The sequence below is a fragment of the Callithrix jacchus genome, chromosome 1 (assembly GCF_049354715.1).
Source record: "Callithrix jacchus isolate 240 chromosome 1, calJac240_pri, whole genome shotgun sequence".
Classification (NCBI taxonomy): Eukaryota; Metazoa; Chordata; class Mammalia; order Primates; family Cebidae; genus Callithrix; species Callithrix jacchus.
In genome coordinates this window covers 63,151,231-63,175,867 of record NC_133502.1, presented here as the reverse complement: position 1 = coordinate 63,175,867, position 24,637 = coordinate 63,151,231, and the positions used below count along the sequence as shown (strand labels likewise).

Here is a 24,637-nt window from a genome sequence, read left to right as displayed (position 1 = left end):
TAATGGATCTAGATTAAGCAACACAATAGAAATAGAACAAAGTTGGAAGACTACCTACCTGATTTCAAGACGTATAAAGCTACAGTAATGAAGACAGTATGCTATGCTACTGGTGTAAAGAAAGACAAAGAAATATATGGAATACAAAGGAGATTCCATGTGATGCGTGCTGCATCCCGCGCTGCACAAGGGTTCAAAGACCTAAGAGGGAACAGTGGGGGATGAAGAAAGACACAAACACAAACAAAGAGAAAGCTGGCCCAGGCGGTTGGGGAGAGTGAGATGTCAGTCTCTCTGGCCCCGACCTGCCTCAGAGTACTTTATTATATTTGTTCACAAAGCACATAACAGAGGAAGGGTACAGTCACTTAGAACAGCCTGTGGTTATTATTCTCATACTTCAGTTAATATACTTCAGCTAACAACTATCTTGCAGCAAGGTCAGCGAAAGCTGGTTATCTCTCTAAGCCCTGTCTCTGTTCTACCCCGAGACATACACATCCTCCTATTATGGTTTTACTTCTCTGAAGTTCCACCAAAGTTCCCAGCAGCCTTGCTGCTGATCTCCCGGGAGGAGGGGGGCGACTCTGGCTCCCTGCAATTCCAGAAATATAATCAAGCCTATCTGGCCAATTGATTTTTCCAATTTCCAAGGCAACTCAGTGAAGGAGGATAATCTTTCCAACAAATGGTATGGGACAACTGGATATCTACATACAAAATATCGATTTTGACCCTTTTCTCAACCCATGTACAAGAATGAAAAACAAAAACAAAACCTGACAACTTCAAAATGGAACATAGGACCAGGCCTGGTGGCTCAGGCCTATAATCCCAACACTTTTGGAGGCCAAGGTGGGTGGATCACCTGAGGTCAGGAGTCTGAGACCAGCTTTGCCAACATGGTGAAACCCTGTGTCTACTAAATATACAAAAATTAGCCTGGTGTGGTGGTGGGCACCTGTAATCCCAGCTACTCAGGAGGCTGAGGCAGGAGAATTGCTTGAACCTGGGAGCAGACGTTGCAGTGAGTTGAGATGGCACCATTGCACTCCAGCCTGGGCGGCAGAGAAGACTCTTCTCAAAAAAAAAAAAAAAAAAAAAAATAGAGCATAGACCTAAATGTAAGAGCCAAAACTATGAAGCTTCTAGAAGAAATCATAGGAGAAAATCTCAGTAACTTCGTGTTAGGCAAAGATTTCTTAATCAGTGTCAATCTCTGGTTTGTAGAAAAAAGATTTTTTGAGGAGGCAAATTCTATGAGCTATGAAAGAAAAAATACACTGGACTTCATAAAAATTAAAACCTTTTGTATATTCATTTATTGCCATATATAAGACACATGACATTTGTCCTTGCTCCAGCCTGGATATGGGAAACCCTTGTACAGTTGTCTATCCCAGCAGCTGTCATATGCCAGGCTTCTATTTGTATACTACAGACTGTACATCCCTCAAGGGCAGAAAACATACCTTGCAAATGTCCTCATTGCCTAACATTTTGATCATTGCAAAGCCCAGGTAAGACTGCACAGTTCCCCATCTGATTAGAATGCTTAGGTCACATATTACTTTCAATTAAAAAAGACTAAAAGGTTATAAACAATTAAATCATCAAAAATCAGGCAATGAAGGTAAATTGTGAAACACAAGATAGCATATTACAGCAATTCAAATGTTTTTAAAGAACTTTTAGTTATTGGGCATATGCTGATGATGGAAATTGAAAAATATGAAATACCGAAGACACTTTCGAAATAGACCAAAATACACACAGGATTTTAGAACATGGTAAAAGTGGCAATTCAGTTTGGGGGAGAGATGGCTTATAACCATTGGAAAGAGCCTTGCCTTTCTTGTAAAGCCTGGACACAGACCACTGACTCCAAGACTGGGGGAGATGTGGAGCCCTGGGAACAGAGAGCAAGCCTGCCCTCTGTCCCTCTGTCCCTCTGCCCCTCTGTCCCTCTGCCCCTCTGCCCCTCTGCCCACATGGGCACGCAGCCTTAGGCCCCCAAAGTGGAGCATAGACCTAAATGTAAGAACCAAAATAAGAAGCACTTACCCCCATAAGTGGTAGGCTCTCTAAAATGTGTTCACAACCTTTAAAACAGTTATTTTATTTTGGGAAGACACTGTAAGAAAATAATCCTAAAGGGAAAAATATGTATCAGTTGTAGGAAGACATCTATAGGTGCTCCATATAAGCAAAATATAAAAATGAAATGGCTAGGGTCTGCAGCCGCCTGGTGGGTGAGAGCAGCAGCCATGGATGGCTTTGCGCAGACCAACTAACAGATGAGTTATAGGTGATCTACATATCGAAATGCAAATTCACACGAGGTCTGTATTAATGTTGGAAATGCCTAAATAAAAATAATCTTTTTTTTTCTGAGCCTGGGGGTGGGGAGCGTGGAGTGGAGTGGGGGAGTTGGGTGGAGGGGGAAAGGGTCTTTCTATGTCGCCACTGGTGCCAAACTCCTGGGCTCAAGCAATCCTCCCACCTCAGCCTGGGAAGCAGCTGGGAATACAGGCAGGTGCCACCAAGCCTGGTTAAATAAAATGTTTCCCCCAATTTAAAAAAATTAATTTTTCGGTGGCTCAAGCCTGTAATCCCAGCACTTTGGGAGGCTGAGGCGGGTGGATCACGAGGTCAAGAGATCGAGACCATCCTGGTCAACATGGTGAAACCCCGTCTCTACTAAAAATATTTTAAAAATTAGCTGGGCATGGTGGCGTGTGCCTGTAATCCCAGCTAGTCAGGAGGCTGAGGCAGGAGAATTGCCTGAACCCAGGAGGCGGAGGTAGCGGTGAGCCGAGATTGCGCCATTGCACTCCAGCCTGGGTAACAAGAGCGAAACTCCGTCTCAAAAAAAAAAAAAAAAAAATTAATTTCTGTGGGCACATAGGTGTTTATATTTATGGGGCATATGGGATATTTTAATACAGGCATACAGTGTATAATAATCACATCAGGGTAAATGAGGTATCCAATTTTTTTTTTTTTGAGACGGAGTCTGGCTCTATAGCCCAGGCTGGAGTGCACTGGTGCAATCTTGGCTCACTGTAACCTCCGCCTCCTGGGTTCAGGCAATTCTCCTGCCTCAGCCTTCTGACTAGCTGGGACTACAGGCGTGTGCCACTACGCCCGGCTGATTTTTGTATTTTTAGTAGAGACAGGGTTTCACTATGTTGGCCAGGCTGCTCTAGAACTCCTGACCTCGTGATCAGCCCGCCTCGGCCTCCCAGAGGGCGGAGATCACAGGCGTGAGCCACTGCGCCCGGCCAAAATACTCGTAAAGGGAAAAAAAGCAGCATAGGTAGTACTGACTTCAGCTGTAAAGGGACAATGCATGCCATAAATATTCATTTGAAAAAGAAGGGTTACATGATTATTTGCAATCATTAATGAACATGGCAACATTCTGGATACTGACAAGAAAACTGCCACAAACATGCAGGCATAATGCACAATAAGGAAGTCCAAGCTGTGGTCGGGGCTCCCTAGCCTCCTTATAAGCTCTGAATTTAGAAAGATGTGGACCGCCTGCCCATCAAGGGTTCTAAAAGGCTGGCTGCGAATGGACCGCCAGGGGCGCTCCACTCACTTCTCCGCGTCCCTCGGCGCACCTCCGAGCCGCGCCCGCTCCGGCCCAGGCCGCTCCCTCCCTCCCTCACCCGCCCCGTCTGACGCTAGGGGGCGCCGTAGGCTGCCCGGCGCGCAGCTCGCTGCCCGGGAGGGCCGGGGCGGGAGGCTGCGGCCATGGACCGCTTCGTTTGGACCAGCGGCCTCCTGGAGATCAACGAAACCCTAGTGATCCAGCAGCGCGGGGTGCGAAAACGACTGCGAGGAGAAGGTAGGGCGTCGGCCGGCCTTCCCAAAGGGCTGGCGGAAAGTCCCCTGGTGAGCGCGCGGCCCGGGTTGGCGCGGCCCGGTTCCCGGTCTCGCTCCCGGCCCTCTGCGGCCCGGCCGGCCTCTGTGCGGTACCAGGCGCTCCTGCCCTCCCCGCCGGCCGGTCGCGCGCCGCCCGGGGAGCTCTGGCGCCTTCTCAGCGCGGTACCCGACTTTGGCACGGTTCCCAGCAGGCGCGGATCGCGGCCGCGTCCCGCCTCCCTGCATGCTTCCCGGAGCGCACCGCAGCGGTGCCCGGGAAAAGGCGCGCTGTGGGTCTGCGGGCTCTGGGCGGCGATCGGGCAGCCGACTTCCTCGGCGGGGTTCCAGACACCCTGACGACACCCACCGCGGCCTCGGCACTGGACAGCCCGGTTCCGCCTTTCTGTGAGGCCGTACAGTCCGTGCCCCCGCGGAAGCTTTAGCTGGGACCTTATGCAGGCGGGGGGATTGGCAAATCTGCCCTGTGCAGAGTGGTGAGGGGTTGCGTCGACAGGATTTCCTAAAGAGGTATCAGTGTCTCATTGGAATGCCCTTGCCAGAGGCTGTTGGGTTTCTGTTTTCTAATTGCTTTAGAAAGGCGTTCTGAGCGTATGTTTTGTAAAGTGTTATATTAATAGTAGACCGTGCCTTGTAATGCAAGCATAAATCTTCGAAGGTGCGTTTGCAAATCGAGAGGAGAAATAGGAAGTGTAAGTAAGTATTTTGTAGATACTTTTGTGAAACTACGAGATAGTTTCTGTCCTGGGTTGAAACGTATAAACTGGAGTTAGAAAAATTTTTAAACTCATTTACCCACAAGCATTTTTGGTTTCCAGAAGTTTTAATTTGCTGCCTCTCTTCTCTTGCCGTTTTGTTAACGACACTTCCCGCTGTACTTTGATGTAAGTTCCTCAACTCATAGCTTTTCCTGGTCAGTGCTTACAGCTATGTAGAGGCACAGATGACATTGGACCAGGTCCCCTGACTCCCTTAGGGCATTTTCCATGAGCCGTATTGCCTGTATTATTGAGTAAAGGTCTTTTCCTTAAATAATTTGCGTGGATATTTAATTTCCTTAAATAATTTCACTTACTGCCTTATTAATTTTGAGACGGAATTTCGCTCTGTTGCCCAGGCTGGAGTGCAGTGGCAGGATCTCGTTTCACTGCAACCTCCACTTCCCGGGTTCAAGCAGTTCTGCCTCAGCCTCCCGCCACCACACCAGCTAATTTTTGTATTTTTAGTAGAGACGGGGTTTCACCATCTTGGCCAGGCTGGTTTCAAACTCCTGACCTCAAATGATCCACCCGCCTCGGCCTCCCAAAGAGCTGGGATTACAGGCGTGAACCACCGTGCCCAGCCTGCCTTGGCACTTCAACTAGTTTGATCTCAAGTTGAGTCTTCCATCCCCGGATTGGAGTGGCAAGCTACCTTTTTTCCCTTTCTTACCAATTTACATCTTTGTGACTATTTTAAATGGGAAGGTTAATCCACCTCCCCTTCCTCGGCGTTTTGATTTTGCCCTCTCTCTGAGAGGAACTGAATGTTGACAGTGGCAGATCTGTCCTCAGAGACTCCTCCAGTGCCAGTCCTTGAGGGAGCACTAGGAAGTCATGCTTTTGCAGAGCGTGGCATACTACTATTCTGTGGAACTCCAATGTGAAGACTAGGAACACTTGCTGGCAGGCAGTATAGCTGTGATAGATTCAAAACAATGTAAAATAACAACTGTTAGTACTTTTATATGAAAAATACACTGTCGAACCAGCAAGTTTTAATTTTTACTTTAAAAGTTTTGCTCATTGTTTTAACAGACAAGTATATAGATGTCAGAGGTTTAAGAAACTAATCATGGGGGAAAAATGCTTTAGACCCTGTGATCTAGTCAGGGTCTTAACTCTTCTAAAGAATTAACTCTTCTAAAAGATTGAAACTTGAGTGTAGCTCTAAGAGGAGTCCCCTCACCACTGTGCCCCAGGGCTGAACTGACTTAGCCACTTGCTGAATTGCCTTGAGGCTACTTGGTCCCCAGGCTGAATGAGGCACAGGCTGACTTCTGGAGGAAAGTGCGTTATGAGGTTTCCTTCATCTGTTGGAAGGTTTCCAGATCTCCTGTGGTGCTAAAGACTATACAAGGCTACGCATCAGCCCCCAAATCTGATGAAGTTAGTCTCCCTTTTAGGATGCCTCACTAGCTCCCTTGGCCTGGGGACTGCAGTCCAGATTACTTAGCCTTCATAGCTTTGCATCCCAACCCACACCTTGGGCAAGTGTGCACATGCCTGTCTTCTAGACTAGTTGGATGCTCCTGGAGCATAGGTGTACCTTGCTCATCCTTGTATCTCCTGGCTGGTTGTGGGTGTGAAACACATTTTTTTAAAGACCTGAATAATTAAATACCTACTATGAGCCAGGAGCTGTATATGCCATCGTATTTAATCATCTCACCAGGAATATGATGTATTTTACTGAATAAGAAAGTAACGCTAAGACATACAGTGAGTTGCCTAAGATCCACAAAGAGAAGATTTAAATCTCTGTTGATCAGACTCCCAAAGCCTTTGCTTTGTTCACGTGAGCTGCAGTGAACCAAGATCACGTCACTGCACTCCAGCCTCGGCAACAGAGATTCCATCTCAAAAAAAAAAAAGAAGGACTTCATAATATAGCAGTCACCAGTGCCACTGTTGATGTAATGTTTAATACAGCTAATCTTCCCAAAGATGAGAGAACTGAGACCCACAATTGATACTTGAGAAAACTGTGAGCTGTCCAAGGTCATACAACTAGTAACTGGTGGAGATAGAATTGCAAACCAGATCCAATGGACTGCTCTTCCCACTGCCCAAGTGCCTCTTATGAATACATGCATGCTTGCTTGTTTATACAGGCATAATTTTCATGGCCTCATTATGACTGGATAATGTGTTACATTCAGAAGCACTGTAGACAGGTCATTTGTTTGAATTCACAGATGCTTCTGTAGCCTCGGCTAATTTAAAAGATAATGTAAGGTTAGTAATGTATAAAGTGGCAAGTTGGCAGCATATATCAGAAGATTTAGAAAATGTTTAATCTTTTTCAGCTAACAATTTCACTTTTAGGAATTTGCCTTTGAGAAATAATCAGAGCTGTGTAAAAATATTATATATGAGAATGTTTATACTAGCATTATTATATATTACATATAATATTTTATATGTGGAAAAATTGGAAGCAATCTAAATGCCCATCATAGGGATTGATTAATTAAATTATGGCATGGGGCCTGTTGAGGTGGCTTACACCTGTAACCCCAGCACTTTGGGAGGCCAAGGCTGGCGGATCCCCTGAGGTCAGAAGTTCAAGACCAGCCTGGCCAACGTGGTAAAACCCTGCCTCTACTAAAAATACAAAAAATTAGCTGGGTGTGGTGGCAGGCACCTGTAATCTCATCTACTCAGGAGGCTGAGGCAGGAAAATCACTTGAACCCGGGAGGCAGAGGTTGCAGTGAGCTGAGATTTCGTCATTGCACTCCAGCTTGGGCAACAAGAACAAAACTCAGTCTCAAAAAAGAAAAAAATTATGGCATGTCCTAATTAGCATGAGGAATTGCTAATGATAGACTGCTAACTATATTTTATAAGTATACTATTAATAATAGTTACAAAACTTTCATATTCTATTTAAAGATTATGCATATACATAAACATCTGTGTATAGATACATACACACTCCTGCTAGTATGATTATGAGTTATTTCATTCTTTTTCAGACTCTAAATATTTTTCAGATTTCAACACTGAATGTGTATTATTTTTATAACAGAAAAAATGTAAATTAAAAAAAACAGTGTAAGAACTTTTCAGTGAGTGCTGAAGTTAGATCAATTTTTAAGCAGTTAAAATTATTCTAGGCTCTGAATGGTATAAGCAAACCAGTCTAAACTTGACTATCAGGTTTAGATCTTAATCCATTGGAATCCCTACAGGGAACTTTTATACAGTTTCTTCTACAATTAGAGCAGCAACATTTTACTTTTGCACATTGTTAATTGATGTAGCAATGGAACATAGTCTGGCTCCAGCCTTAGATTAACATGAATATGCTTGGATTTCAGGAAGATAACATGCAAAGTTTCTTAATCAGAGCTAATATGTTCTATAATGCAGCATTATGTACTCTTAGAATAATTAAATATATGCTTTTGGAAAAGTTAAATTTACTCATTGGCAAAGAAGAGATTTAAAAAATATTGTAGGCCAGGCACGGTGGCTCACGCCTATAATCCCAGCACTTTGGGAGGCCGAGGCGGGTGGATCACGAGGTCAACAGATCGAGACCATCCTGGTCAACATGGTAAAACCCCGTCTCTACTAAAAATACAAAAAAATTAGCTGGGCATGGTGGCGCACGCCTGTAGTCCCAGCTACTTGGGAGGCTGAGGCAGGAGAATTGCTTGAACCTAGGAGGTGGAGGTTGTGGTGAGCCGAGATCGTGACATTACACTCCAGCCTGGGTAACAAGAGCGAAATTCTGTCTCAAAATAATAATAATAAAATAAAATAATAAAAATAAAAAATATTGTAAACTAAGTTACTTGGTTTTACATAAATGAAATTAACCAAAATGTTTGAAGCCAGACTGAACTGAGTGCCAACAGTACATATGTTTTATTTCTGATTCTGAGAAAAACATGGACTCATAAGGTCTATTCTCTGACGTGTTGAAGTTTGTTGATGGGACAATCTCTCATGAAGTGTATTTAGACTAGATGGTTCAGAAGGTCTGTTTTCATTAAAGTTTACTAACCATATCATTATTTACTGCTTAATACTATTAAAACAATAATACAATCAGGCCAAGCGAGGTGGCTCACGCCTGTAATCCCAGACTTTGGGAGGCTGAGGCGGGTGGATCACCTGAGGTTGGGAGTTCGAGACCAGCCTGACCAACATGGAGAAACCCTGTCTCTACTAAATATACAAAATGGTAAATATACAAAATGTTAGTGCGTGCCTGTAATCTCAGCTACTCAGAAGGCTGAGGCAGGAGAATCGCTCGAACCCAGGAGGCGGAGGTTGCAGTGAGCCGAGATCGCGCCATTGCACTCTAGCCTGGGCAACAAGAACGAAACTCCGTCTTAAATAAATAAATAATAATTCCATCAGACCTTACTCTTAGAAACAATTTTTAAAATGTATGTCAAGAAGTGTGTTATTTATTATACGGGGACTTTTTGACACATGTTCCTCTGTGTGCTTGATTTAACAACAAATGATTGTATATACAGTTATAATTACAGTTCAGAGTTACATGAAGATGTACATGCCTGTGATCAATCTTTTCTTTTTATTTATTAGACATGTAATAAAGTTGTTAAGTATGGATAAGCCAAAAGGAGAAACTTGAAATAATCAGTAATCCTACTATGCATAAACAATTACTTCTGGGGTGTTCTGTTTATGGAGTCATGCTATATGTACTATTTTGAGACCTGCTTTTTTCTATATTAATATCATAAGTCTCTATGTTATCAACCACATATATAATTTATTATTTTTATTTAAGGATGATATATAATAATGCTCCAATTCGTTATTTACTTTACAAATACTTTTAACATGTTATTTTAAACTCAAAACAATTCCAATCTTATTATGCTTTCCATATAGTTTATGTTGTAAGGCTGCCTTATAAATGGGACTAGCCTTGTAACTTTTGTTTTTTTTTTTTTTTAATCTAGGACTTAGTGAGCAACAGACATAACTTTTAAAATAACTGAATATTCCTGGAAAGGACACAAGCAAGCCCTATCTTATGGCAAATTCCACTTTCTAGTAACTTCAGTTAATAGAAGCTTCTAGTACATATCTTGTTTTTAACAGAAACATAGGGGTTTAATTCATTCATCTCTTGGGTTCCAACTCTAACATTTGCTTATTTATATTACTTTCAGGGCAGAGTAACAAGTAGTGAGGGTTAAAGGTTTGGTCCTAAAGACCTAGCTGGCATTTCTTGGTGATTTTATTGTAGTTTTGAAGAACATTTTAAAATTTATATTTTGAATAGGCCATATATACCCAAAGCGTATGTCCTAGTCAGCTTAGCTGCTAAAACAGAATACCATAACCTGGTGGCTTAAACAACAGGCGTTTATTTCTCATAGTTCTGGAGACTGGGAAGTCTGGTGCTGGAAGATCAGGGTGCTGGCAGATTTGGTTGTTGGTGAGGACCTTCCTGGCTTGCAGATGACCACCATTTCCCTGTGTACTTGCACGGTCTTCTCTCAGCACGCACTCATGGAGAGGAAGCCCTCCTGTCTCTTCCTCTTCTTATAGAGATACTAGTCCCATCAGGAGGGCCCCACCTCATGATCTTTGAAACCGAATCACCCCCAAAGGCTCCATCGCCAAATACCATCGCATCAAGGGTTAGGGCTTCCACATATGAATTTGGGCGTTTTACTTTAATGCTGATGGGTTTAATGCCTTCTTAGAAAGATCTTCTCCACTCAGATTACTTAAAAAATTATCTCATGATTTTTTTCTAGTGCTTTTATAATTTTTTCTTTTTTTATTCAATCATTTGATCCATCTAGAATTCATTTTGGTGCATTGGATTAGGTACGAACCCAGATATATGGTTTTTTCTGTTTTCTACCTGGCAACCCACTTGTCCCAGTGCCATTGATTGAATCTCCATCCATATTTATTTTTGTATGTATTTGTATCTATTCCTGGATTTTGTTTTTATTAAAAATGTTATGAGTGTTATACATGAATTGAACTGCAAAAACATTCAATCAGTAGTGAAGTGTAGAGGTAAAAAGAGCCCTTTGCTTCCTTTCTACTCCTTTCCTCCCACTTTTTCTGAGATAATGATTGTTAACAGATAACCATGTGTTCCTTTTCGAGCCTTTTCACTACGTGTGTGTCTGCAGTCACACACATATAGAGCATATGTAATATTGTCTATTGCTGTAAATCACTTTCTTTCCCACCCATCCAATGTCTTAGAGTTCCATGGTAATCCATGCAGTTCTACCTCGTCATTTCTATTTTACCTTTGCATGGAATGCAGAGTATGAATGTGTATCATACTTGGTTGTTTGCATTTTCTTCCAATTCTGTCAAGACTATGCAGATAGCTTATGAAGTATGTAGCATTTGTCCTCTTTAATTTGTGATAAGCCTATGCTAAAAGTAAAATGTTTATTTATAAGATTAATTGAGTGTTGTATAATTCATGAAGAAGAAAATCTGAACCACCGTTATTAATATTTTGTGATGCTCTTTCTTTCTAGATAAAATTTGATGCTGGGACTCTCCTTAGTACACACCGACTGATTTGGAGAGATCAGAAAAATCATGTAAGATATAGTTTTTTGCATCTGTTGTACGTTTTATTTTGTTTATCTATTTTTTAGAGACAGGGTCTTGCTGTGTTGCCCGGGGTGATCTCTAACCTCTGGGCTCAAGTGATCCTCCTGGCCTCAAGCTCCTGAGTGGCTGGGACTATAGGTATGAGCCACCATAGTAGGTTTTAAATCACTGACGCTTTTTCTTCTTTTTTCATTTTTGGTAAAACTTATATAATGAATGCAATAATAAGTTTTCCTTTTCTGAATGACAAAAGAGTGTGTCCCATATAATTTCTCTAAATGGAGTGGGAAACAGGAGTTAGCATGTTATCTTTTATTGAGCTCCAGAAAAGTCCATGTAGTTATTGGATGGAGAATCATGTTTTTTAAATACCAGTCAAATTCTACTCTATATCTGAATGCTCCATGTGTAACAGGGGAACAATACCCCCATCAGTTGTGAGGGAGTCTTTAAAAAGAGCTCATAGGTCCTTAAAACCACTAGTCCTAGGTTGTCGTTGAGAATCAGGAGGCTACATCTGCCAGCAAGTGCATGCTTTTACTAGATACTGAGAACTGTTTCTAGCAGACTCAACAAGAGGATTCCCCCATGCCCATTTATTTTTGAGACAGAGTCTCACTCTTGTCGCCTAGGCTGGAGTGCAGTGGCACAATCTCGGCTCATTGCAACCTCTGCCTCCCAGGTTCAAGCGATTCTCCTACCTCAGCCTCCTGAGTCACTGTGATTACAGGTGCCCATCACCATGCCAGGCTAATTTTTGTATTTTTAGTAGAGACAGGGTTTCACCATGATGGTCAGGCTGGTCTCAAATCCCTAAGGTCCTGATCCATCCACCTCATCCTCCCAAAGTGCTGGGATTACAGGCGTGAGCCACTGTGCCCAGCCTGTTTTGTTTTTTGTTTTTTTTTTTCAGGAAGGGAGAGTGAGTTAGGTATATACAGAGTTGATATCTTTATTCCCAAGAGCTTCAACCTGAAAGTATGTATACATTAATTTCAGCATTGCCAGTAAAATAGCTGTCTCATCTGTGCTTTTATTTTCCTGACTGTTCCCCCAAACCCCATGAAATTTTAGTACCACAAATAAACTATATACTGTACTGTAGCCCTTGAAGGGCTGCTGCTAACCCTTACAATACCTAACTTTTTTACACCCCGGGAACTAACTTTTGTCTCCTAGGTCTGATATTGCCCCTGTTGATAATGCATGCCTTAGAGCAGGAGTCCCCAACTCCACCAGGCTGCAGACCAGTACTGGTCTATGGTGTGTTAGAAACCAAGTCAGATAGCAGGAGGTGAGTGGCGGGTGAGTGAGCATTACCACCTGAGCTCTGCCTCCCATCCGATCAGCAGAGGCATTAGATTCTGACAGGAGCATGAACCGTATTGTGAAGTACACATGTGCGGGATCATGCACTCCTTATGAGAATCTAATGCCTGATGATGTGAAGTGAAACAGTTTCATCCTGAAACCGCAACTCCTGCTCCCCAGGAAATACTGTCTTTCATGAAACCAGTCCCTGGTACCAAAAAGATTGGGGACTGCTGCCTTAGACTGTTAATATTGTCTAATTCCTTTAAAGGTAATATATATTCAGGAAATAAATCTTTTTGGGGAGGATAGAATGGTCTTTAAACAATATGTTGATAAGTTAATCTTAGTATAATTTTTGGATTATCATATAAAGAGGTCAATTTGAACAAATCTTTAGACTTACTACATTGCTAGTCATATATAAAAATTAAACATACTGTTTATATATGTTAAAAATTAAATGTACTGGCTAGGCACAGTGGCTCCTGCCTATAATCCTGCCACTTTGGGAGGCCAAGGCAGGGGGATCACTTAAGGTCAGGAGTTCGAGACTACCCTGGCCAACATGGTGAAACCTGTTCTCTACTAAAAATACAAAAATTCGCTGGGTTGTGGTGGTGCTCACCTGTAATTCCAGCTATTAAGGAGCCTTAATAGCTGGAAGAATTGCTTGAACCTGGGAGGCAGAGGTTGCAGTGAGCCAAGATTGTGCCACTGCACTCCAGCCCAGGTGACAGAGCAAGACTGTCTCAAAAAAAAAAAAAAAAAAAAACTTAAACATACGAATAAAAGTATGCTACATCAATATTTTCTGTTTAAAACTATTAATAGTTGTATGTGGGCATATGAGTGAAGTGTGGAAAATTATAAAGAAGAGAAAGTCATCTACATAAATGCTCTCCTTAAAATTGTTTTGCTGTATCTGTTTTGTTTTTGCTTTCACTGTAAGAAAATATTACAAGTAAAAAGTTTTCATAGAAATATTACTCTTAGAAAATACACCCATTGTAAAAACAAAAAGCTAGTCACAGCTTCTTTTACACTTCTTATGTTCTTCCACACAGGAAAATGCCACCACAGTATTGTTTTCATTTAATTTTTCCTTGAGTTCCTTTAAGGAATAAAATCATTATTGTTTTTCATTGTTTTTATTAAGGTATATGACACTCTGATTAATGCTATAAAACAAGGATTTCTGGCAAGTGTTATGGATGTTGGGTAGAGTCTTTGACTGAGCTACTGATTCCCTCCTAGGAGTGCTGCATGGCCATTCTTCTTTCCCAAATTGTGTTCATTGAAGAACAGGCGGCTGGAATTGGGAAGAGGTAAGGTCTATATAGCACTGTCTTTATTCACAGAAGACATTTCCTGTCATGCTATTGGTCAAGAGGTCCTATCTTAGACTCAATGATGTGTGAATTCATTCTTAAAGCATGAATAAAGTACCTAGGTTTGCTGTAATATCCTTGTCTATTTTACATGGGTCATAATAAAAAAATGTGGCCCAGTTATCATTGTCTTTCCATAGACAATTTGCTTTCACATGCCTGTGTACCTTTCATTTCATACTTAAAATCAGAAGTAATCTATTGAAAAAAATAACTGACTTTGCTCCTGTTTCTAGCTGATCGTTAAGTTCATTTCTTAAGTTTGACTTGTTCAGATAGCAGGATTAAATAGCATATAATAATAGTTATTGTACAAAGCAGGACATTTATCAGAATAATGAGGGGTACAATGAACAGTTAGACCAGGGCAACAGGGACACAATTGGAGTGTCCCAGGCAAGCCAGGAGATGAGGCCACCCTGGTATAAAGATGTAAGTTCAAATGCTCCTGTTTATTCAAATGTACTGAAAACTTGGCTTTATATTTTAAGTACATGTAATTGAGGAGACATGTGAACAAATATTATCAGCATGGGAATTTTTTTTCCTATGGAGGCTTATCTTTAGGTTTAGCAAAATTAGACACTTCAGTAGAAGTTAAACAATGTTGAGCTTTGCTGGACGTGAAATGCATGCCTTGATCATAATGTTATGATTTACTGTAAAATATTAATTTGACCATAAAAGAAACTAACCAACATTTTAAAAAGATTAATAAGCCATAGTTTTTTTAAGCCGTAGATTTTTAGGGTAGATTGTTTTTATGATTTATATTTTTCCCTTATCACTTTTTGCCATTGTATTAAGGTTGTTCCAGGTTATTTAATTTTCCTTTCCTGTGTTCCAAGAAAATCTAAACTAAAAGAAATATTTAAAATATTTACCTTCACATTAGTGTTGTATTTTTTAAACATCTCCAGTGTCCAGTGAGGAGGACTTCAGTAATATGCCAAGTTAACTTTTCTCAAGTATTCTCTTTAGTTCCCAGCCCCTCCCCTCAATCAGTTACATTTGGTTGGATTTCAGGATGTGTATGTTTCACCTTTTAACATCTCTGAACTAAAGATGCTTCTTTCATTTCATACACAAGGAAATAGGTGGTGTCCTTACAAGGCTGGCGCCACCTATTCATACTGAGGAGGCCCAATGCCTGGTGTTTCAATTTTACTGTGATATTTAGGTAACCATGTGGTTCCATAAAAGTAAAAGTAAAATTGAGTAAATAGTTGTGATGATTAATAAAGAAAAAGCACTAAACTAGGTACCCGGGATGCTTAGAGTTTTTTAGTTTCCCTAATCTTTCTGGAAGATTGCTTATTGACCAGGTTGAAGAAAAAGGAGGAAAACAGACTTATTAAGCTGACCAAATGTAGCGGTATTTTTAGAAGATAATGGTAGTTTGTGTTCTCAGAGCCAAAGCATTTTGGGAATTCTTTTTGTTATTGGGTATCTTTCTAGATCATGCTGTTGATTGAGTGGCATTTTCCAACAAATGACACTGTAGAATGTTAGCTTTGGATGGAGTTTTAATAAAATATCGGCTGGCCATTTTTACAGACATGTTTTCACATTTTGTTTTCAAATGAATAAGGTTGTATGCTTTGGCAGAAATTATAGGCCCCCTTATAACCTCTGGGGATGTTTGTAGTTGGAAAACCATAATCATAGACTCAGAATTTTGCAAATTTATTTTGACCATATTTTCTGAAGCAACGCTTTAATTTATAGAACTAGTAACTTGAAGCTTTTTGGTTCATAGCTTGTAAGTTTTAAGTAGAGAGATTTTTGAAAGCTTCATTAATATAGAAATAATACACACTTTACAGGATGCTTTTTGGGATGTTTGTTTCTACATGAATTGTAAAGGTGATTTTAAATATATTAAAAGTTATGAAGGTAGAATTTCGTTTTGAAAGGCAATTCAGTATATTACATTTGTTGTTTCTTCAGTGGCAAAGTAGTGGTTCATCTTCACCCAGCTCCTCCTAACAAAGAACCTGGCCCGTTCCAGAGTAGTAAGAACTCCTATATCAAACTGTCCTTCAAAGAACATGGCCAGATTGAGGTAAGTTTCTATATGAATAAAATCCTACTATAAAGGTGGGGTGTGTGTGTGTGTGTGTGTGTGTGTGTGTGTGTTGTGGCTTGTTAATACGATGGAAGGTAGTATTATACAACATGTCAGATTTCACCACATTTTTACAATAAAATTTTTATTATATCTTAAGCCTTAGCAGTGAATGGTGAAGTTTAGGTTTCATCAGGAATGGGAAGCAGAGGGTGTGGTCCCAAGGAAGGAACAGAGGCTGGAAAATACACTAAGTCATGCCATTCGCCTACTAGCACAGTTTTCAGTGGCATATTGTAGTTAAAGGAACAGAGTGTAAATGCAGTGATATGTTAAACTGTCTCAGTATCTGAAGGTTCCCCAGCTTTAAATCAGGCTGTCTTGATTAACTCCAGTTAATCTTAGTCACTTAAGTACTTTTCTGCAGTATGATAGTTTATATGTTCTGAATAAGTTGCTGTACAAGAATTCTTAAGACATTAGAAGTGTGTATTTATTCTCCCCATCAACATCATAAATTATTATTAATTTTTTCTGTAGCACCTCACCCAGTGTTCCTGACAAGTGATCACTAAGCAGATATAAATAATTGACTAAAGTTTTTGTCATTGAAATTGAAAAATATATTTGATTATTTGTGAGCATAGGTATGTTTTGGTCCTACTTTTTGGTTTTATATTTTAACTAGACAAATTATTCTCTGCTTCTCCTTCATGGAGAATGCTTGTATATTTTTCCTGGCACTGTGTTTGTTTCATTATAGATCAAAAACAATCCACATACACAGGATTGTTTAAAGTAAGTCTATTGATTTCATTGTCACTCATCTCTTTGTTGAGAATAGCCCACTTTATATAGAAGGTCAGTTCCTTCTCTCTTTTTTTTTTCTTTGTGCTTTCTGAAGTTGATCCAAGAAAAGAACTTCCTTTGATTTTCTTTGATGTCTCTGAGAATTTTGGGCGTGCTGCAAATAGCTGAACAAACGTTTATATTAAGGAAATATTAAGTAATGATTTATACAAGGATGCCACAACCTGACTGACTCATTTAAAGTGTATTTATTTGCATAACAGTTTTACAGGCGTTTATCAGAGGAAATGACACAGAGAAGGTGGGAGAATATGCCAGTTTCCCAGTCATTACAAACAAATAGAGGACCCCAGGTATTTTTTTTAACTATGTGGTAATCCAGTATTTTCAACTTTGTATTTACATCTTCATTAAGAAAAAGATTCTGTGAGGCCGGGCGTGGTGGCTTATGCCTATAATCCCAACACTTTGGGAGGCTGAGGCGGATGGATCACGAGGTCCAGAGATCAAGACCATCCTGGTCAACAAGGTGAAACCCCGTCTCTACTAAAAATACAAAAATTAGCCGGGCAGGTGGTGTGCGCCTGTAGTTCCAGCTACTCAGGAGGCTGAGGCAGGAGAATTGCTTGAACCCAGGAGGCAGAGGTTGCGGTGAGCCAAGATCACGCCATTGCACTCCAGCCTGGGTAACAAGAACGAAACTCCGTCTCAAAAAGAAAGAAAAGAAAAAGATTCTGTGATTGTAGAACTTCTCCAAAACAAAATACTGCAATGGTATTCTGATTAAAAAAAAATATATTTTCAACTGGGCATGGTGGCTCACACCTGTAATCCCAGCACTTTGGGAGGTCGAGGCAGGGCAGATCACAAGGTCAGGAGTTTGAGACCAGCCTGGCTAACATAATAAAAGCCCATGTCTACTAAAAATACAAAAATTAGCTGGGCGTGGTGGTGTGTGCTTGTAATCCCAGCTGCTTGGGAGGCTGAGGCAGGAGAATCACTTGAACCTGAGAGGCAGAGTTGCAGTGAGCCAGGATTGTATCGTTGCCCTCCAGCCTGGGTGACAGGGCAAGACTCTGTCTCAAAAGAAAAAAAAAAATTATTTTCACAGCACCTAATTTAGTTCTGTGTAGACAGCAGACACTTAGTAAACAAAACAACTGCTTACCAGCACAAGTCTCAGGGTGATAGAAGGTAGAGTTGACTCATTGCATTCTGTTCTTCATAATCAGTGTGGCATTTGAGAGAATAAACAGTACAGCTGGGTGTTTTCCAGGCCTGTCTAAATTAATTGCCAACACTAGACAGGTAATCAAATGTATGAAAGTAGCTTGGATAATAACTGTTCATTAAGAACCAAAATTTAAACTGTGATTTTTTTTTTTTTTATATGTTTGAGACCCTATTAAGTATCTGGCCAGGTGCTGTGGCTCATGCCTGTAATCCCAGCTCTTAGGGAGGCAGAGGCAGGAAGGTAGCTTGAGCCTAGGAGGTTGAGACCTGCCTGGGCAATATAGCGAGACCCCATTCTCCATAAAAAGGAAAAAAACAAAAAGACAAAATAAATAAATAAATAAATAAACGTATGTGATACATCAAAGCTTGTCAAAGAATAAAAATGATAGGAAATTTAACTTATATCTAAAATGCTTAGTAAAATATGCCATTTATTGTATATTTGGTTTTTCTTGAATGATTTGAAGATCATTATGTACAGCAAGAAAGAAACAAATATTTTGAAAGGAAGTTAAATGTGAGTGTATGCTGTTTTTCTTTGGTTCTTTGTGGGTCCTTTACCGCTATTGAAAACAATGTAGTCGGTTACAAAAGATTTTGTTTCCTTCCTATTTTGTATGTTTTATTTTCTACTTTTTTTTTTTTTTTTTTCAGCCAGGAAGAATAAGGGCTGTAGGAATTGTAGGTATTGAAAGGAAGCTGGAAGAAAAAAGAAAAGAAACTGACAAAAACATTTCTGGGGTAACTGTTAAGTTCTGGCTCTCCATATATTCCAGCCGTTTGTGTGTATTCTTTTGGATAGAGCTGTGACTAATTCCCTTCTGTAATTTAGAATATATTTCATTTGCCTGAAGCTACGTAGTCTCCTATTCTCTTTAACAGGTCTACCTCCGGCTGGCAAAATCTAACCAAAACCTTTTTCTAAAAGGAATAAAAAAGAAATGCAAATTTGTTTGCTGTTAGAAAACACATCATAGAAGGTTGTGTGTAGATTTTAAAGTCTAGATGAAATTGATTGGAGAATACTCCTAATGAGTTCAGGGTTCTCTGTATAATTATTTTGGAAGTTGAGATAACTTAGTTAAGAGAAAAATGCTGTTCTGTGGCCACTGTCTGTGGCCAGATACCACACCGGTTTATGTTGATGACCACTCAGGGATCAGACACCAGACATCAGTAAGAATGGCTCAAACCAGCCCATCACGTCTACTAGGAGACAACCTTCAGCATGTACCTTCCAGTGTTTCTGAGGCTACATCATGTATGAGGAAATTCAAGAGAAAGGGAAAGAACTGTAGTTAAAAAGACAGTTATGCATTGGATTAGTTAATACAGCTAAACATATCATTGGTTTTTCCATGTTTATATAAAAATGGTCTTGGTTTTTTACACAAAATGATGCTTTAAAGTAAATCTTTGTTTTCATAGTAATTCATAAGTAAAATCCCATTGATGGTTGCTGTTCAGAGAATTTCAAAGATTTATGTCAATCAAGTAAAGTCTACAATAAAATCAAGTAAAAACTACGAATAGTTATTTGAATACTTATTTTTGGCTTACTAATTGAAAATATAGATTACTGTTGGAGAACCAAGGGCATTTGACCTATTATTAAGTGCCCATAGTAGGTTATTCTGGTTGTTTATCTATGGTGAAGCTGTGTGTTTTCCTTCTCCAAATTGGCAGCTGGATGCAGATTCTCTATCACACTCATGTTCTGTCCCTTTGGCAACACTAGAGGTGATGCTGTGTTCTTTTGTCGGAGGCACATCTTATCTCTGTCACATTAGCAGCTGTTAATATTCAGTGTCTAGGTCTATTAGTTCATTGGTGGTGGTAAATAGTGATGATTCTGTGTTTATTTTTTACTTATTAGTTGGAATACTTTTTAAAAAATGTTTCCCTTTATCTGCTGTTTGGTTGTCCAGTTCATATAGGAAAGGCAGGATAATTGCATTTTCCTTTATCATCAGGGTAATAAATTATTTCCTCATTATCTTCTGATGATGACTAATTAGGTTTTTTTTTAACATGTCATTATGAATTCATGAAGCTTGGCATATTTGATGGGTTTCAATCAGTTACAGTTATCCTATTTGAACCTCAAATTGTCCCATCTTTGGCTAGTGGGAGCTGCTTCAAGTCGACCCTCTGAGTGCTTTTGTTGTGACTTGGTGAACTTTGCTAGCTTCTTCATGATCTGATGTGACAACAGTTCCAGGACCAGCTTGTAAATTTCCTGCTCCAGATCTGGAATCCACCATTTATCTGAGAAGCTCTGGTTTCTTTTAGTGTGAAATGGTATTTTAGAACCACAGTCTGCCTGCTAGTCATATCCATGACTATTGAGTTGATCTTTGTTTCTAGGCTTTTTCAATGGCAGAGCTAGAATTTTGTTGTTGTCAATATAAAGTGCCCAACAAGAGCATATTTATCTTTTCTATTCAAATTTAGGATGACACTACCAAATAATTACTAGAACAATTTTTAAAAAAATTGTATATGTGTTTTCCCCATTCTTCGTACATTTGAAAAATAGGTGTACTGTATTTACACAATCTGAGCCTGCAGCCACTACATATACTTCCCCCCAGCTCCAGCTCTCATTGAGTCTTAGTTTTACATAGCTCTATGTTTAGTGCCAACAGTCCTATGCTGAGCTCTCTGTAGTCACTTTGGTTGTCTGAAGCTCATTTGGTAGTAGATTTTTTAGGAAATGATCATAGAACAACCCTGTATCTGTCATGTTTGTCTTCCTTAGACATGAAGATTAGTTTTGTTGGATTTTAAATCCTTGGCTCCCATTTTCCTTTGAGTGCCTTCATTATATTACTTTCTTTTTTTTCCTTTGGTCTGGCACGAAGTGTTGCTGTCAAAGAGTGAAGATAACCTGATTTTTTCCCCTTAAAAGCCACGTGCTGTTTTTCCTAGATGGGCAAAGGATTTTTAAATTTTATTTTAAAGCCTGGTAATTTTGCTAAAATGTGTCTGTGTATTAGTGATTCTGAGTTGTTATTCATAGGTATATGCTGTGCTTTTTCAATATATAGTTTCATTTCAGGAATGTTTTAACTTCAGGGAAATTTTTTTATAATTTTCTCTTCTTTTTTTACGACAGAGTCTCATTCTGTCTCCCAAGCTGAAGTGCAGTGGTGCAATCTCAGCTCACTGCAACCTTTGCCTCCCAGGTTCAAGCAATTCTTCTGCCCCAGCTTCCCAAGTAGCTGGGATTGCAGGGACGTGCCACCACATCTGGCTAATGTTTTATAATTTTAGTAGAAATGGGGTTTCATCATATTGGCCAGGCTGGTCTCAAACTCTTGACCTCGTGATCCACTCGCCTTGGCCTCCCAAAGTACTGGGATGCCCAGCCTATAATTTTCTTTTTTTTTTTTAATGCCAAGATAAGAAACAATTTATTATAGAGAGAAGAAAAATTTCTCATCGAAAATATAGAAATCTGTACAACTTTGTCACAATCAATATATATGAACTGTACAAATTTACACCAGTTCATAATTTACCAAATAAAAGATGACTAACAAAGTTCACAAAATAGATGGTGGTTTGTGGACAAGACTTTTACCCAATTAAGTACAAGGGAAGTTACAAACCAGACCTCCACTTTTCTAAAAATAAGAAGTTTACTCAGTCTTAGAAAACTACAAGCTAGCAAATGTACAGAGAGCTGGCTGGTGCTAACACCACAGTTGAGACGGTGTCTTTTTAAGGGTCTTTTTAAAAGCCTGTTGCCATGGCAGATTCTGGTCACTTGCTACTTTCAAGGCCAAAAACACAATACAAGATCTGACCATTTCCCCAGGTCGTGCTTACTAGTTTGTCTTTATGTACATTTATACATATTTAAGTGCTAGGTAAAACTCTTGTAAAATTTCCAGTACTATCATGTTTGAAACGTTTAGCTTTCCTATTGAGCTGCCAAAAAGGTTAACAATAACAATTTTCAAGTGTAATAGTGCAAATTCCTCTGCGAGATTTACTGCAGAGAAAGATTCTTTGAAATACAGATTTTCTTTAAAGGGATTGATGTACAAATTTAGGTATGTCTGGGAGAAACTGAAACCACCCTAGGACTTCCCTCCCTAGCAAATAAAGTGATCATTTACTTGGACTCACAGGCTATTAAAATTAATCACTGAAAGGCACTATGGCACTGTCACTTAACAATTTTTTTTACCACTCTATCTTGTGCCAGATCTTCACAGCTGTGACATGGTTTAAATTCCGTAATCCAGTCCCCAAGAGGAGCCCACCCAAAGCAAATATCAAATTTATCCATCACTATAAGATGATCCATCCATAGACTATATCTTAACCTGATACAGTCATCATATTGTAGTTTTTGGAAGGGCTCGTTCTGTCCAAGAGAAGTTCCTCCTTATAGCTGATTCGGCTGTCTACCACTTGCACGTTGGTGTTGTTTTGAGTGCTACCTCCTGCTGGTGAGGCTTCATACAGCACACAGATGGAGCCATCCTCTCCAATTCTGTAGGATACTTCGTAAGGGTCAACCCAGAGTGTGAGTTCACTTGGGAGAAGCCTGAACAGCTCCTGACTGCTCACTTCAATCCGCTGTGCTGCCTGTCCAATCAGAGGATCCTTTTTTTTTTTTTTTTTTTTTTTTTTTTGAGACGGAGTTTTACTCTTGTTACCCAGGCTGGAGTGCAATGGCGCAATCTCAGCTCACTGCAACCTCTGCCTCCTGCGTTTAGGCAATTCTTCTGCCTCAGCCTCCTGAGTAGCTGGGATTACAGGCACGCGCCACCATGCCCAGCTAATTTTTTGTATTTTTAGTAGAGATGGGGTTTCACCATGTTGACCAGGATGGTCTCGATCTGTTGACCTCGTGATCCACCTGCCTCGGCCTCCCAAAGTGCTGGGATTACAGGCTTCAGCCACCGCGCCTGGCCCCATTTTATGGTTGATGCGAATACAACGGTAACCCGATCCCTTGCATGGCTTTTCTGGGAACCAGTGATGTTTATAATGTTCTGCCAACAGCTCCTGCAGGCTCTGGCTGAAGGTCTGCAGCTGTTGCTCGCTCGTGAGCCCCCTGGTGTGGAGGAACTTGGAGAAGAAGGACACGGTGGCAGCAATCTTGCCTATCATGGTGGCAGCCCGAGTGTAGAAGGGATGCATGGGGGCGGCCCCGGGTGGCCAGGGCTCGTCGGCGCGGCCCAGATGGCGGAGCGGCCGCCCCGGGCTTCCTCACCGGGAGGAAGGCTGAGAGGAAGAGAGGGTGTGAGGAGCGGGTGGCTTTTTTTCTTTATTTATTTATTTAGCCTAAAAAAGTTATTTTCAAGACAAGAGGCGGCAGGAGAGAAGAGGAGACGAGCAATAGTGGCCTGGTCACACCGCTCGGACCTTCCCAGCCGCCTCTGCCTCCAGCTCCGCAGCATCGGACGATCCCAACTACTGCATTTCCACCTCTGAGAGGCGAACTATAATTTTCAATAATTGCTTTGATTCTTTTCTTCTGAGACTCCCATTAGCTGTATGTTGCAGTTTCACTGCCTGTCTTCACTATTTGTGACACTAATGCTTTTCCTTTCTTTTTTATTTAGAAAGTTTTCCTCTTTTTTACCTTTCTTTGAAGGTTTTATCTGTTGTATTTATTCACTCATGTCTGTCTAGTGTAGCCTTTATTTCTGAAATGATTTTTTCCTTTATTTTTAATTCTTTTCTGAATTCCGTCATCTGTTTCTGATTTAATTTGATCCTTCATAGCTTGTATCATCTTCTTAACATCTTTTAGCTTATTTTGAAATAAAAGATTGATAGCAGGCCTTTCTATTATTGAAGTAGGCAAAACCCTCCCCATTTTAGGCACTGTCCTCAAATTGGCCTGCCTTGCTTTCTGGTGAATCCCTATTGGCCCTTTTGGGGCTCTCTCATTCTCAGGTGTGTGGTTACATTGTTGCTTTCCTTTTCTTTCTACTACCTAGATGCTAGCATCCTGCAGGTCTTATGGCTCTTAGCAGTTTGCCCCACCTGCTTGTATCTTTGGGGAGTTTTGCTAGTATTCTAACACTTAGTATTATAATGTATGTTACCTATGGGGTTTTTGGTTTTGAGATCTAGTTACCCTGTCTGTTTTCATGTTGTGAACTGGAGAGATTGAAAAACGGTGCTGCCATAGCCACCATCTTTTCAGAATCGTCTATTCTAAGAAGATTGATAAAATTTCAACATTTTAGCATTAGAAGGCTCCTTATTATTCAGAGAAGAAATTGCCTCAGAGTGAGTGACTAGATTTGGAAGGAAGCAGAGGAGAATCCATGTCTCCTGGTTTGCAGGCAGTTGCTGGTGATGACAGTGCACCACATCATCACTGCTCTCTTCGCCACCTAGAAGGTGCTGTCACCATCTTTCAGCAGTGTCTGTCACCGACCTCTTTATGTCAACACTTTTGGAGATGGCATGGAGCAGTGGGCTAATTTTCCGTTATTTGTATTTTTCTTTCTGAATAGTGCCATTCTAACTCAATGGTTTGTTGAAAATAATGTTTTTCTTAATTTATAAAGTAAGTTATTTTGTTTTGGTCTAATTTTCTTGGAGTCGC

General features: G+C 40.4%; 2 protein-coding genes across 8 annotated transcripts in view; one reads left to right on the top strand and one right to left on the bottom strand.

Moving 5' to 3' along the window:
- The first annotated feature begins 3,711 nt into the window (after positions 1 to 3,711).
- VPS36 (vacuolar protein sorting 36 homolog) overlaps positions 3,712 to 24,637 on the top strand; it is a 40,211-nt gene continuing 19,285 nt past the window's right edge. For 2 of the 7 annotated variants that reach the window (XM_078351134.1, XM_054252721.2), the window contains exons 1-6: positions 3,712 to 3,856; positions 11,160 to 11,225; positions 13,807 to 13,877; positions 15,891 to 16,005; positions 17,082 to 17,171; positions 18,709 to 18,795. In XM_078351134.1, the coding sequence (XP_078207260.1) occupies positions 13,816 to 13,877; positions 15,891 to 16,005; positions 17,082 to 17,171; positions 18,709 to 18,795 (354 nt within the window). In that variant the 5' untranslated portion in view covers positions 3,712 to 3,856; positions 11,160 to 11,225; positions 13,807 to 13,815. Of the gene's footprint in view, positions 3,857 to 11,159; positions 11,226 to 13,708; positions 13,878 to 15,890; positions 16,006 to 17,081; positions 17,172 to 18,708; positions 18,796 to 24,637 lie in introns of all 7 variants that reach the window. The other 5 variants (XM_078350999.1, XM_054252732.2, XM_054252727.2 and 2 more) reach the window with 5 other exon arrangements.
- Positions 22,273 to 23,353, bottom strand: LOC100412192 (protein BTG1-like). Its single transcript, XM_054252737.2, has 2 exons — positions 22,975 to 23,353; positions 22,273 to 22,674 (listed from the first exon to the last, which is right to left on the bottom strand). The coding sequence occupies exons 1-2, from the start codon at positions 23,212 to 23,214 to the stop codon at positions 22,387 to 22,389; spliced, it is 528 nt and encodes a 175-aa protein (XP_054108712.2). The 5' UTR covers positions 23,215 to 23,353; the 3' UTR covers positions 22,273 to 22,386.

What these genes read in the sequence shown, in the direction of transcription:
- LOC100412192 (XM_054252737.2), bottom strand. Translation starts at nt 23,214, where the DNA reads ATGCATCCCTTCTACACTCGGGCTGCCACCATGATAGGCAAGATTGCT. An exon ending in ATAAAATGGGGCCAGGCGCG is followed by an intron (nt 22,675 to 22,974) that starts GTGGCTGAAGCC and finishes AAAAAAAAAAAG; the next exon opens with GATCCTCTGATTGGACAGGC.